The sequence below is a fragment of the Harpegnathos saltator genome, unplaced genomic scaffold (genome assembly GCF_003227715.2).
Source record: "Harpegnathos saltator strain DR-91 unplaced genomic scaffold, Hsal_v8.6 scaffold201, whole genome shotgun sequence".
NCBI lineage: Eukaryota > Metazoa > Arthropoda > Insecta > Hymenoptera > Formicidae > Harpegnathos > Harpegnathos saltator.
Genome location: NW_020229986.1, coordinates 138,384 through 154,582, shown reverse-complemented (window position 1 = coordinate 154,582; position 16,199 = coordinate 138,384). Strand labels below are relative to the sequence as shown.

The 16,199-nt window shown below is 31.8% G+C and overlaps 1 protein-coding gene across 1 annotated transcript; it reads right to left on the bottom strand.

Moving 5' to 3' along the window:
• Positions 1-2,080: 2,080 nt before the first annotated feature.
• On the bottom strand, positions 2,081-13,166 carry LOC105189353 (leucine-rich repeat-containing protein 27). Its single transcript, XM_025297981.1, has 9 exons — positions 12,981-13,166; positions 12,578-12,815; positions 11,668-11,891; positions 11,342-11,531; positions 11,070-11,225; positions 5,380-5,551; positions 4,558-4,662; positions 4,400-4,482; positions 2,081-4,305 (listed from the first exon to the last, which is right to left on the bottom strand). The coding sequence occupies exons 1-9, from the start codon at positions 13,164-13,166 to the stop codon at positions 4,235-4,237; spliced, it is 1,425 nt and encodes a 474-aa protein (XP_025153766.1). The 3' UTR covers positions 2,081-4,234.
• Positions 13,167-16,199: the final 3,033 nt, after the last annotated feature.

The following is a 16,199-nucleotide window of genomic DNA, read 5'->3' as shown; positions in this document are numbered from 1 at the left end:
TTCGCGCTCGCTCGCTCTTCATCGCGCTCGCTCGCCTTTTGTCGCTTGCGCTCGCTCGCTCCTTGTCGCGCGCGCTCGCCTCTTGTTGTTTACGTTGCCCCTCGCCGCGCGCGCTTGCCTACCGACACTCACTGACTCCGCCTGTATTAAATATCTACGTGCTTACTGCGGCCGCCCTCCGCTCTCTACGCGCTCGTAGGCTCACATGTTTTAATTAATAATTCGGTAACTATTAGCAATTTGACATTATGGAACATGACTTTTCTTCTCGGCTACACCCAATCTATCTCCAACTTTCGTCTGCATGACCAGCTATCAAACACCCTGTATATATATATATATATATATATATATATTAGAGATGTGCAAACTATTCGAATTCGATTCGATTCGAATCTGAATCCCTATGATTCGAATACGAATAACTCGAAAATTTCGAATCGCAGATTCGAATACGAATCAAATACATTAGCGTTTGCGTGCATCAGCTACAAAACGGGCCATCTGGGCCTATATGAATCCTTAACCTGAAATTGACTTAACTTATAATTAATAACTTAATTATAAATTACTTTAATAAATATTTTAATATATATTTTACTTTAAGATGATATTACAATATCAATATTCCCTTTCATATTAAAATCTTCCATCATTATTTGCATGTTTAATAGTCATGTTAAATTTTTTAATGATTCGATTTGATTTCATTTGATCCAATTTGAATTCCAGTGAAATTTCATAGATTCGATTCGAATTCGAATTAAAAAAATGAGATTCGATTCGATTCAACATAAAAATTCTTGATTCGCACATCTCTAATATATATATATATATGTATATATTAGAGATGTGCGAATCAAGAATTTTTAATATATATATATATATATATATATATATATATATATATATGTTATAATATATATTATTATATATATATGTATATTATATCTCTAATATATATATATATATATATATAGTGCAATAACCAGGCAGTTTAATAACACGATATGTTTCTGCTTATTCTTATTTTCTTTTCGAGTGCCATGTTTCTTATGTTAACAGCACTGTAACACTTTAATATAGCAATTTCAGCAGCTCGAGTCATAATTTGAAATTCTTTTTAAACGTTTGTATGCATAAAATTCCAAACAGTGTGCGTTAGAAAGCCATTGTGTGTCTTCATTAATGAATCGTCTAAACTTCTTAATTTATTAAGAACTATTTTCTTATCGAAATCATACAGAATGTCCCAAAAATTACGGGCCACCCTAATAACTCTTCAGTATTGAAGTTTCAAGGAAAATGATCTGAATAAAAGTTGTAGGGATTTAAGTGAGCTACCTTATGATGATCTTGACTTTGACCTTGACCTCTATTTTCATGGTCATTTGAAGGTCAATTTGTGTTTTCTAAATAGGAACCCTTATTTTTTATTACACTGTATTTTTCTACTAGTTAATTTGAGCAACTTTTGTCTAAAACATTTTTTTATTTGTCTAATATTTTTTTAGATATTTGAGGAAAACTTGATAACTTTTTCAATATTTAACTTACGATATCTGGCTAACTATTTGTCGGAAGGAAAAGTAGTACTAGTACTTTCTTGCTTTATTTAGTCTCAAGAATATATTGTTACAATAGCGCTCTGATTTTTGTTGATTTGATGATTTTGAAATTTCCAAAAGTCAATAAGTTAACAAAAGTCAGGGCGCTATTGTAACAATATATTCTTGAGACTAAATAAAGCAAGAGAGTCTAGTACTACTTTTTCTTCCGACAAATAGTTAGCGAAATATCATAAGTTAAATATTGAAAAAGTTATCAAGTTTTTCTCAAATATCTAAAAAAATATTAGACAAATAAAAAAATGTTTTAGACAAAAGTTGTTCAAATTAACTAGTAGAAAAATACAGTGTAATAAAAAATAAGGGTTCCCATTTAAAAAAGTTATCCTTCAAATGATCTTGAAAATAGAGGTCAAGGTCAAAGTCAAGATCATCATAAGGTAGTTCACTTAAATCCTTACAACTTTTATTCAGATTATTTTCCTTAAAACTTCAATACTGAAGAGTTATTAGGGTGGTCCGTTACTTTTGGGACACCCTGTATATACACAATGATGACTGGACGAAATTTTAAAGCGCACTTTATTTTTAGATGCTTATATGATTGTATAATGGATATAAAGATATCTTATGGTGGTACATCTATGAGTCTTACGTGTGTAGTTTAATCTGATACATTATCAGGAATGAATATATCTCATAATAATATTTACTGCTCAGTGACAAACATGTTGAGGTTTTCAACAGTAAGGCCTTCTAAAAAGAGTTTCATATACATGATCTTGCATTTTATAGTCTTTGTTTATGAATCCCTTTCGTTATTGATTGGCTCTAAACTGCAACACATGTGTACATATAGCGCGCTATGTGATATATAACATACCTATTTAAAAAACGAAAAAACACCACTTTATCACAACTCATTACTAGTAATATTGAATACGAGCAAGACGTATCTTAGATTAGCTTCCATACTATATTATATACTAATCATCCGGCATTATATATAAACTTTATATAATGTTAGTTTTTAGACTTTCGCGGCCATTGATACAATCAGGGTGTGTTTCTTCCGGATGGATATCGCGTTGTAATTTAGCTTTGTGCCGACGTTTCGCAAACATTGCAGCTTGCATCATCCGATACTGAGCTCCTAGTATAGTATCGGAGTTCCTAGCCCTGATGATGCAAGCTGCAATGTTTGCGGAGCGGCACAAAGCTGAATTACAACGCGGTATCTATCCGGAAGAAACACGCCCTGATTGTTTATATAATGTTATTTTAACTTTACCAAATTATCAATATGTTCATTGTTATATGCACAAGCTAAATGCATTAGTGTACGAAATGTACAGAATTAAATAGTAATTATTAGGGCCATAAAAAAGATGATTATAACAAAATCTTAAGTTATTTGCCTTATGTCTACTATCGGTTAGTAGTAATTAGTTTTATATCTGATACCGATTACAATAACTCGTACGAACCGTTCGAAATAGTTTTCCTAGAATATAGTACGTATCTTCAGGCATTATTATGAGACTCTGTTGAGTGTCATGTACAAAAGAGAAAAGGAAAAGAAAAATACGTTCGTGGTTATCGTAAACATGTTAGACTTACACGCTAGATTCTACTTCTGTATTTTAGTGGCAATTATTGCTTTTAAGAATTTTTATACCGAATATAGCGATAACCAAGTTCAAGAATTGAATGTACTGGCGAGGATATTGGAAAGAACATGCGAATTCTTATCTAAATTATCTTTATAATCTGTTTAAATATTTCTTCGAGAAACCATCGAAGAATACAATTTTCAATATGAAAGCTCCATTGAACTATAAAAACTAAACGAAAGTCGTTATCTCGTATAATTCACGAGAAAATTATTAGTAACATATTTTTTACGTAACGTTATTTTTTATATGATGTCAAAGGAAAATTTCCGAATGTTATTTTTTATTGCACAAAAAGTTCACGTGATAACGGAAAAAGAGCTTGTCCAATTACCTCGGCATGTGCTATTGAGACTGGGCGTAAAATTAATATTGTAATACATGTGATTAATACTGTTTTATTTAAATAAACAGACTCAAGACTGATGCTAGGTTTTTCTAGGGCTTATTGCGATAAGTGATAAGTAAAAATAAGGGAGTTATTAAAAAGAATTTTTCGGAGAGTTCATTGGAGCTAACGTCATTTCGTTGTATCTTCTTAGATATTGAACCTCCTTTTGAAAATGTGAGAGCTATGAAATAAGACAAAGTAATAACTCGGAATTCTTAAATAATTTAGTATTTTTAATAGAATTTGAAACGAATTAAGTGTACCTTCTTAATCTCGTTTAGAAGACGTTCTTGTTTGGATTTTAGCGTTAATGTTGCTGAAGATTTCGCAATTTCAAATTCTTGCAGAGATCCTATCAATTCTTGAATCTTTTTATTTATGTTTCTGAAATTCAATTTATAATACTTAAAACTACATTCTAGGAAGATGATATTCTTTTTTTTTGTAAAACATGCAATATATACTTTAGACTTACACTGGTGGAACAAATTTTGATTTTTCCTGTTTTCGACTTTCTGCATAATTTCCCTAAATAAAGAATGGATAAGAAACTTTGTTCTTATTGATTCCGACTACTTCAGAATTAAAAGATGCATATTCTTTTATACCGTTTTCTCTGGCCGTTTTTTAATCTCAGGATAATCTTCTATGTCAATTGCGAATGGAATGTCATCTAATAAATAATTATATTTCAAACTGAATTATATATAATATAAAATTTTTTTGCTCTTTATCGTACTGTAAAAGTTAAGTTTAATGTTACATACCTTCGTTTCTTCTCGAAACTTTCTCCATACTTTTACTGAAACTACGCTTGTTACGTCTCCATTCTTTTATAGTATCTGCGTCCCTGTATATTATATAGTGCAGCTTACACGTGCTATTTATAATTAACGAGTACACATTCCGAAAAGAAATGTCTTACTTAACTCTCTGAATTGTCGCCGATTGTGCGTTAAGCAGATCTCTCGCTTTGGAAATCCAGTACAAGCGTTGTTCCATCATGGCGTTTGTCCCTTTACCGCTACATCTAATTGTAAGACGATCGATATTGTTTATTTTTTTTTTACTCGTATAACGTACAAATTTTGATGGAAAATTAAATCGCCTGCATACATTTCCCAAGGAAATTTCCGCATCTTATTCATTAACACCGAGATAATTTTCCAAACACAATAATATAGAGCGCGAGTCTTTCAGTTGCATCGGACGCAGTTGCAACTTCCGCATGTCCTTCGTAACAATATCGAAGGTCAGCTCGGCGTGCTGTGTGTCCCTGCACTTCTTTCTTTCCTCGTTAAACGCGACAGATTTCTCGGGCTTCGCGAGCGTGATGTGCTTCGTCTCGTTACTGATCGTCTTAATTCTGCATTCCCTCTCACGATAATGCCTATACGTTACCAAGCCCGTCACGTTTCGCCTAACGTAACACGATCTCGACGACGGTCCCGTTAGACGCAAAATACCCGCATCGACTTCGACGATCTCTTTCTTAATGCAAGTCTGCCTGACGTCCTGACACGAAGTTATTATCTTTAAAAACGTATGCTGCTCATCGCTGTGTCTTCCGTCAGACGTTTGGTCCGTCTTATTGTCGCACTCGTTCCCCTCTTCCTTCATCTCGATTTCGCGTGGGACAGTAGCGAACTTTTTGGCACACGACGCGCAGAGAGCACCGTCATTACGCATTACCTCGCTCATGGCATTTATCGGATGCTTCAAGATCGTATTAATCCGCGTGTTGTACCTGTTACTAGCTCTATAAGCTCGAGCTCTCTTGCTGACTGAAACACCTTTACACGAATCGCCGATGTCGCTTGTGCCCTTTGATTCCCGTCGTTGAATCTTTGATAACCTACGTAGCTTCTCACGAGGGGACTGATAACACAGAATTGTCGATGGATTTGGTTCTATCTCTCCTGAAATAAAAGTTGATTTGCTTTTAGTTACTTTTATAAGTTAACAGTCAGAGATAATTAATAGCTATACGGAGATAAAAGTTCATTAATTGCACCTTAACCCGTTTTGAACCAGAATGACCTAAATTTTATCTTTTTTTCATTGCAATTATTTTTACTCAAACCGTGGATGGATCTTCTCCAGACAAAGATATCTTATAGTTTTGAGGCATGCTCTTTCAGAATCTGAAGTCCGTTTGTCGCTATCATGTGTCATTTTTACAATATGGCAGCATTAATGCCAAAAAATTAAAAATAAATAAAAAATTATTTTCTTTTATGTCATTTTTCGATATGATCTCATTATGGGATCGTGCTGATGGTTTGGATCTGGTGGCATAATGACTTTAGCTAAAATATGATACTATTCCGATTGAGAAATTCAATATGACGGATTCAATATGGTAACGTTTTCAAGGAATTTTTAAATTTCGTCGTATTTTTCAGATTATTTATTGCTTATTCGTATTTTTACGCTCTAGCAAGGCATTGAACATTTGTATTCTGAACATACATCGTTACATACTAAGAAAAAGTCAAACGAAAATAAAAAATGGCGGCGTTTTTCACGTTTAATTGTTAAATTTCAAATTTTTGCTTCGTTTTTCCATATATTCAATTATGTATGTTGAATTTTTTACGAATTCAAATGTCCCTATCGCAGCTATTGATACAAAAAATAAAACATCATGAAACCAAATGTAACATAGCCTACAAATGCCATAATTAATTAATTTTTGTAAAATTTTTGAAAATGCGATTATATAGTACGATATAGTTTGATTCTCTTTTTTTTCATACTTTTGCGTGCAAGTGAAGGTGCAATGAAAATATTACATAATTTCATGGTGTAACATAACCTCAAAATATTAAACATAATTTACATAACTTTACATTTTTCCTTTGATGTTAGCGGTAAGATATATTTTTCATACTTTCGAAATCTTACTATTTCTCTAATTTCTTTTATTTTCATTATATCAATTTTATATAAAATGCTATTGATTATTCTCATAAAAGTGTCTTCACCTTTACTTTTTGAATTTTTACATTGTCAGCAAAATATTTAAGTTTGTCAAGTATATATGCTACAAAATATTGTTTTGTTTTTTACATAGTGAATCGTAGCACATAAGCGTAAACGGGTAAAACTCGAATTTTTAATAATCATTAAATATAACTAAAACTTGTTTCGAATCAAACTTTTTGCAAAAACTTTCTGTACTTGAAATGTACAGAACAATTACATGTAGTAATATACAGAATATCAACAAAGGTCAACTGAAAATATTTTTCTTTATCTTGCGCTATCTTATTTACTTATATGAATTCAAAATAACTTTTTCGTACTAACTTTTATGCTCAAGATAAGTGAAAATATATTTTATTACTACTCTTCCTGTTCTGTAAAACTTTTCTTTTTTTGATTTTTACTAAATCTAAAGAGTGTAAGTTATAATAAATAATTGTAATATGCCAAAGCGAAAAGCCGCTAAACTTGATAGAAAAAAAAATAAATAAAAATAGGAAACAAAAAATAAATAAAAAACAAAACAAAGCAAAACAGACTCTCTAATATCGTCGACTTCCATGTGGTGAGAGTTGAGCAACGAAACAGTTTACGGCAGACAGACGATAAGTTAAGATTATTTATTTTCAATATTTTAAGGTTATGTTACACCATGAAATTATGTTATATTTTCATTGTACCTTCACTTGCACGCAAAAGTATGAAAAAAAAGAGAATCAAACTATATCGTACTATATAATCGCATTTTCAAAAATTTTACAAAAAATAATTGATTATGGCATTTGTAGGCTATATTATATTTTGGTTTCATGATGTTTTATTTTTTGTATCAATAGCTGCGATAGGGACATTTGAATTCGTAAAAATTCAACATACATAATTGAATATATAGAAAAACGAAGAAAAAATTTGAAATTTAACAATTAAACGTGAAAAACGCCGCCATTTTTTATTTTCGTTTGACTTTTTCTTAGTATGTAACGATATATGTTCAGAATACAAATGTTCAATGCCTTACTAGAGCGTAAAAATACGAGTAAGCAGTAAATAATCTGAAAAATACGACAAAATTTAAAAATTCCTTGAAAACGTTACCATATTGAATCCGCCATATTGAATTTCTCAATCGGAATAGCACCATATTTTAGCTAAAGTCATTATGCCACCAGATCCAAACCATCAGCACGATCCCCTAATGAGATCATATAAAAAAATGACATAAAAGAAAATAATTTTTTATTTTTTTTAATTTTTTGGCATTAATGCCGCCATATTATAAAAATGACACATGATAGCAACAAACGGACTTCAGATTCTGAAAGAACATGCCTCAAAACTATAAGATATCTTTGTCTGGAGAAGATCCATCCACAGCTTGAGTAAAAATAATTGCAATGAAAAAAATACAAAATTTAGGTCATTCTGGTCCGAAACAGGTTAAGTAGGATATATAAACTTTTATATAGGGCGAAGCACCTAAAACAGGCCACTTAAATAACTTTGAAAATATTTAAGATAAAAAAAAATATTAAAATTCAGAATTCAGAAATTGTAAGGTTTCAAGTGACGCATCATATAGCAATTTAGTATGACCTTGAATGGTGTCATCAAGGTTACGGGAAGATCATCCTGAATATTTTTAATGGAAATTCCCAAGTTTTATTACATCATCCTTTCCCGAATAATTTGAACAACTTTTATCTGAAACATTTTCTTATTTATCTAATATTTTTTTGTGATATTTAAAGAAAACTAAGTGGATTTTCCAATATTTAATTTACGATATTTCGTCAACCCTTTGTCGGAAGAAAAAGTAGGGTATTAGGCCTTTTTATTCCCTTTAGTCTTAAGAATATATTGCTACAATAATATCCTAACTGTTGCTAAGTTGATGATTTTGAAATTTTCAAAAAATCATCAAGCTAACAATAGTTAGGGCACTATTGTAACAGTATATTTTTTCCTAATAGAAATCTATTACTGGCTGTAATAAATTGCTCAATGATAATAAGTAATTTCATTACTCGTATGAGTAATTTTATTATTCATACGAGTAATAAAACTACTTATTATCACTGGCCAATTTATTATAGCCAGTAATAAATCTCTAAAAGTTGAGACCAAATAGAGTAAAAAAAGTCCAGTATTACTTTTTCTTCCGGTGAATATTTACCGAGATATCGTAAGCCAAATATTGAAAAGGTTACCAAATTTTTCTTAAGTCTTTCAAGAAATATTAGATAAATAAAAAAATGTCTCAGACAAAAGTTGTTCAAATTAATTAATTAATAGAAAAAGATGATATAATAAAAAATAAGGGTTTCTATTTAACCCTTTGAAGCACAGCGGCACTCTGGAGTGCCACCTTTTTTGTTACATTTTATTATGTTTTTCAGATATAAAACACTATATTTTCTTGCTGTTTTTCGAGTTTTCATTCGAATATTATATTATTAAGTATGTTGTAATGTGTAATTCTTATAAATCGTTTATATAAATAGCTAAATGCAAAAAACAATGTTTTTTGTACAAAAAATTCGTGTCAGAGAGAACAATTATAGCTATATGGATGACAATTGATACCCTGGGGTTTTCGAGGCCGCCGATTACGAATCCGGGGTCAGAATTTCTAAATTCAAAATGACGGATCCAATATGGTGGACAAAAATGTTTACAATCCTTCGATTTCGACAGAAATAGATACATGGAGGTTTTTTGGGTCGCTGACCACGAATTTATTATCAGATTTCCGAAATTCAAAATGGCGGATAAAAACTTTCAAAATTCTTCGCTTTCAACAGAAATAGATATGTGGAGCTTTTCTGGGTCGCTGTTCATGAATCTGTTATCAGATGTCTGAAATTAAAATTTATAATATCATATCAGTTAGCCATTTGAAGTCGCCATATTGGATCCGCCATTTTGAATTTTTTAATTTCGACTCCGTATTTGTCATCTGTAATCGAAAAAACATATATATATATCGAGTTTGATACATATCCATAATATCATATCAAAGTTAGCCATTTGAGCCCGCTATATTGAATCCGCCATGTTGAATTTTAAAATTTTGACTCCAGATTCGTAATCAGCGACCCAGAAAACCCCTATATACACAAACAGTTTCTTTTATTATTGCATGGAAAAATTCGTGCTTCAAAAGGTTAAAAAATTCAAAGTGACCTTGATGATGCTGTTCAAGATTACACAGTCTGTCCCAGATACGATGAGACTGGTTCCATCAAAGTTCTTAGCGCAGCGATACCTATGAGTGAATGATGGTAGGTGAATGTTCTACCCTTCATCTACTTAACCTCAAAATTTGAGCGAATTCGGTTGATATTTCACTGTGGTTTGACATTTTATGTAAAGTCACTTTATGTACGTCGGTCGAAAAACCAACTTTTAAATTGGGTAAAAGTGGTGCAGAAACGTACGAAACGCTAAAAAATGTGTACGGGGATGAATGCATGTCCCGTGCACAGGTTTTCCGTTAGTTTGGCCGATTCCGTGACGGTCGTGAGGACCTTGCAGACGATGACCGAGCACCGCCGCTAAAAACCACTCGCAATGAAGAAAACATCGAGAAAGTCAAAAAAATTTTTCGAAACGACCGCTGTGTGTCTGCCCAGATATTATCTGGGAGTTCTACAACGATTGTGGGCCAGAATTCGACGAGTTCGACCGGAATATCGAGAGCCAGGCAGTTGGTTTTTATTGCACGATAATGCACTATCGCACAAAGCCATCATGGTACGTAAATTCTTGACCAAAAAAGGCATCATTGTTATCGATCATCCACCGTATTCACGTGATTTGGCTCCGTGCGACTTCTGGCTATTTCCCAAACTGAAATTGGCGATGAAAGGAAATCGTTTCGATACCATCCCGGTCATCCAAAAGACTTCGACCGCCATACTAAAGGCCATTCCAGCCGATGAGTATAAAAAATGTTTCGAAAAATTTGTTGAACGTTTCCAGCGCTATATTGACTCAGAAAGAGACTATTTTGAATAAACAAGAATAAAAAATCAAAATAATAAACGCTTTGTATTTTTTTTAGACCAGTCTCATTGGATCTGGGACAGACTGTGTATACTAATATTGCTAAAGTGGTTTAGAGCAGTCGCCCGGCAAGCGAAAGACCCGGGTTCGATTCCCGGTCTAGCGACTACCGCGCTCTCGATATTTTTCTCTCTTCAGAACGAAAATAAGGTGCAGGTCCCAAACGCACGGCGTCCCGTCGCCATCTAGTAGTAGTCGCCCTCCTTCTGTTCAAGATTATACTAATATTGTTATAGTATCGATACGTCACTTATATAAAATCCTACTTCTATTTAACATTTTTTTTCTTTTTTGCATATTTTCAAAGTTATTCAAGTCTTCACTCTGTATAGATTACAGTTCGATGAGAATGCAATGTATGATACAAAAATGACAGATTCTTACGTTCGACGAATGTCACGAGCTCATCCGGATGCAATTTATTCCATTCTGTACGCAAATAACTGAGAATACTCGAACAACCCAGAGCTATAATATTTTTTGGAGGCGTGGCGATAGGATTGTGTGCTGCATTAAGAGTTTTAAGTCTCGGTATCCAGCCTGAAATAAGATCTCTTTATTGTTATTACAAAGGTATAAAGGAGATTGAAAAGTAATTTGTGGAAAATCAGTAACGCAGTCGAAAAAAAACTCAGCCATTGTAAGACGTCACTTACAAAGTTCCAGTGGCAATGTCTCGATTTTATTTCCCTGTAACAAGATAGTCTCCAATGAGGGATGCGATTTTATGGTCGTAGGCAAGCTCTTAAGTCGATTATTTCGGACGTCCAACCATTGCAAACGTGGCAGAAGAAAAAAAAGCTCTTTTGGAAGCTCAAACAGATCGTTATTCTCTAAGTATAACATCTGAACAAAAATTTAGTATTTCACTCAATGTACACAGTAAACAGTATTTACGCATGCAGATTGTTTTACTTTTTCCTCTTTTTTATATCCTTTTTTATATAAAATAAAAACTACTTTTTTATAATACGCTACGTACTTTTATTGTAGGATACTTTTCAATCGTTTCAACGGAGAGGGACGTAAGTCCAGTATTTGTCAAGTCGATAAAAGTGTCATTATACGTCGGAGTCTTTTTTGGCAATGGTGTTAAAAGCGAACTAACTGCATTTGAAGACTCATTCGGTTTTTTCCTCCCCGCTATCGAAGAAACGTCCGAAACATCTTCACTAAGCGAAAGATACGAATCGTTTCCCTCGATATCTTCTGGATCTATCCATGTATGAAAGATAAGGATAATATAATTACAGTGACACATACAGTTTTGTTCAAATAAATAATATACATGTACCAGGATGTCCCATTTTAAATTTAATAATACTAGGTTTGTTTACTCTATTTAGTCTCAACGATATGTTGTTACAATAACGCCCTGACTTTTATTAATTTGATGATTTTGAAATTTCCAAAAGTTGATAAAAAATTGGGATTTCCATTTAAAAAAAATAATCATTAGTGAATATCTCGAAAGTGGCGCCATCTATAAACAAACTGATATAGTTATTTTATGTCCCCCTTAAAACCATATAATTTTTGTTTGAAATATTTTCTGTATCTTCCGTATTTTTCGAGATATTTGCCTGGAGCATTTAAAATGGGACACCCTGTATATATTTTTTTAACAAAATTGTAAATTGAATAGTGATGTTAACGAGTAATTACCAAAATGAAAAAATGGAAATAATTTATATTCATTATTTGCAAATTTTAGGTTTCAAATTATTTGTTACTTTTAGATTTGCCTCGCTATATTATACTTTCTTACTTTTTAATATTCGCTGTATTATCATTTATTAATATTTCAATTGTATTATCATTTATTAATATTATTAATTATAAATATCTAAGATACAAAAAAGAATGTTTGGCATAATTTCAGCAGCATTTACCTAGAGTAGTGGAGATAATCTTGCCGCTAGTAGCGGTAACATCGTGCGTCTCTTCGCCGCAAAAAACAGCCGTATCTTCATAGAAATTGCCCGCTGTATTTGCTTCGAGAATAATGTCGAATCCCGATGATGTTTCATTGACATTTTCGAGCGCTTCCCATTCCAGTGAACGTGAAGATCTCGCCGGAACGGGAATATCGTCTCTGGAATTCTTTTTCTCGCCTTCAAGAACGTCTTCCTGCATATTTATTTTTCTTCCTGAATAATCATACTTGCCTCGATTGTAAAAATAATATTTTGAGTAAGTTATTGTTATCTCTCTCAATTTATTTAACACTGGCTAACGATCGAACAATGATAATTAACAAGAAGAAATTAAAAGCATATTGCATTAACGCAGCACCTGCACTTCCGTTTCCTTGGTCGTGTCATCGTCGTTTGAATCTATCGTAGACTGATGGCCGATCAATGCGTCCACATTATTCTCCATATTACTCATACACTCGTGAATCGATAAAAATGTTGAAGTCTGCGATTTCGTAGAAAATCCATAATATTGGGCAAGAAGATTTTCCGTAAGGTCCGACATGTCAAAGTCGAACAATATATAGAATAGATCTTAACTGAGCGTATTCAAGAAACACGAATATTTGGCTACAACCATAATCGAGTTGTTTACTCGTCACCTAGGCGATTTCTCAGATATCTTTGATTAAGTCCTACTTTACCCAGTCAGTACCATGGAGGTAAGAATATATGGAGGGAGCATATAGGAGAACTATGGGTAAGGAGTGTGATTCCTAAGACGTAAGGGGGATTATGTGTCGCCATCTTAGATAGGAACACTAATTGATTGGTTATTAGTGGAAAAGCGGCATTAGCTAGCAATTCAAATTTATTTAAATATGAAACGAGAACTAATCGATAATGATAATGATAAGATAATAATTTGATTTGTATATAATTTTTTATTTATACACAGTTTATACATAACACATAATATTAACATAAGTATTACCAGCCTGAGAACAGAGTGACTTTATTATAATGTTGTCTTAGAGTTGTTTTTTTACATTTTTTTCCAATGTAAAACAATCTAACACTAAAATATTTTTCACATATACATTTAATCAAATGGACTCTGTGATTAGATAAAGGATTTTGTTCAATGCTGTGATTAATTAATTCCAAAAAAATATTATCATTGTTGACAAAACATGTTAACACTTTAGAAGTCAAGTAATTTATTAATAATTTACCTTGGACATTTTCATTTTCTTTTAATGTAAATCTTAATATAATTTCACATTTTTTGCATACAATATAAACATTAGTAGATGGAAAAATTAAATTACACCTATTTTTAATGTTTATTAAACTAAAAATTCTTTTATCGTTATTAGTAGATTTTAAGGAAGATAAGCAGTTTTCGCATGAAATTATATTGTATAAATATTTTACTACAAATCCTGCAACGTAAGCAATTATTCTTTCAGAAAATTCAGTGATTATTCGCATATCACTAATATAAGAATGGTTTTCTAAAATTTCCGTAACATTATTCCAGTTACAATATTCATTGTCTTGTAATCGATATGTCGGAGTAGAATTATTTATGACATCAATAGAATTTTGTGATGAAATATGTAAAATAGAAATATGTTCTAAAGGAATACAATTACCTGAATTTGTATCTTTTATTTCCGTGTGAATTAATAATTTTTTAAATGCTGATTTAAACTGAATAACTGTTGGGTTATTATTATGCCCACCGTGTGCTCTAATGCAACCAAAGTAGGTTTCCAAGTGATCTTGGCTAAATTTATATGTAGGTATGTACAATAATAATTTTTGCTTTACACATATATCTTCATACATATTTTTCAAATTATGTATACAGATCAAAAACCCAATAAAGCCAGTTTTTCGAGAACATGTGAGCACACTTTGATATATTGTAGTTTTAGAATTATATAATTTTAATCCATTTATATAATTTGAGCATTCAGTTAATCTCTAAAAAACTTCGTTGCGTTTTCAGCATTTAAAGCTTTTTTAAAATGAAAACCTTTAATACTATGAGAATTAAAAATATCAAATAAATTATTAAAGTTATTAATAAACTTAATCGTAGCATCGCAATCTTCGAATTCGCTTAAATGTAATTCATATTTACATAGCTTTAAAGAATCAGCAACAGATCTGTTAAATAGTTGCGTGGCCAAACGCACTTTCATTTTCTGCCGGATATAGTTAATATGTGCTCCTCGCAATTTATTCCCAAGATGCATTCCTTCTGCTTCTTGATATTCATGTAACTTTTCAAAGTAGTTCCATTGAATTTCACAGTTATGCTCATCCAGTAACACTTTATATCTCCCAATGTGTTTCTCACCAGCTTTAACAAGTGACAAGGATCGAAAAATATATATATCTTTGCTTTAGAATTTGGATGAAGGGAACTTATTTCTGCATTAGGATCAAACGTCGAGAAAGATGGCACGTAGGTTTTCCTTTCTTCTTTCGTATTAGGAGTTTCTACAGGATTATTATATGTTAATTGTATAGCTGCAGTAAAGTTTGATGAAAGACCATCACAAGTAATTGATATAATTTGCATATTTGTATCATGTAATAAGGATAAACATTGCAAAATTAAATTCTGTTTTTGCTCTGATGTAGTGTTATTTATAAAAAAATAACCAACAGGTATTTTCCAATATTGATTATAACACACTACCATAAATACTAAAGCTTCTTTTGCTACTGATGATCTATCAGTATAGTTATTGTTACCAAAATCGACATATCCAACAAATTTTTTCCATCAAATGCAATATGTTGCTTAATAGCCATTTCATCAAATATTATAGCACCAAGTAATTGATATTCGCAAGATGCAGTACGATTCTATACATTGGAAAGCTTCGTTAATAAATCCTGGTTCTGCGGATACCGAACAATACCATTTAGATAGTGTTTTTGGATGTGGTAAACAGGAATTAAATTGTCGAACAAAATTATAGGCCCGTTGTGAATAAAAATGGAGCGATAAAGCAAATGTTCACAATTCAGGAGAATATTATCGGGATACAGACTGCTTCTTAAGGGTTTTCATTTGTCGTTTCAGTAATTCTTGATTGCACTCACCAATATCTACCAGGATCTCCAACTGTTCATCAGTCAACAAATTTTTTTTTCGCAATGTGTCAATTATGTTACTTAATTTAGCAATTCTTTTCCTCGATCGTTTTACCATTAAATTTGAAATTTTTAACTGTTGCTCATAACGTTTAACTTTGTTCTTCCATATTGCACGAATTTCTCTTTTCGTTGGTGAATTAAATATCCGCTCCGGAGATACAAATGTCGATCGAGATACCATAGAAACTTTCTTTTTTATAGGTTCAATAACTATAACAATATAAATTCAAGTTAATACAATTATATATAAACAATACTATTAATATATTTTTTCTATATATAGAAAAATATGGTTTTTTTATAATGTATAAAAAATTCAATACACAAAATTAAAAAATCACAAGCATACTATAATAAGTTAGATAAAACCACTAATTCAGCTTCTAATCATATATATGATATATATATATTAGGTGTG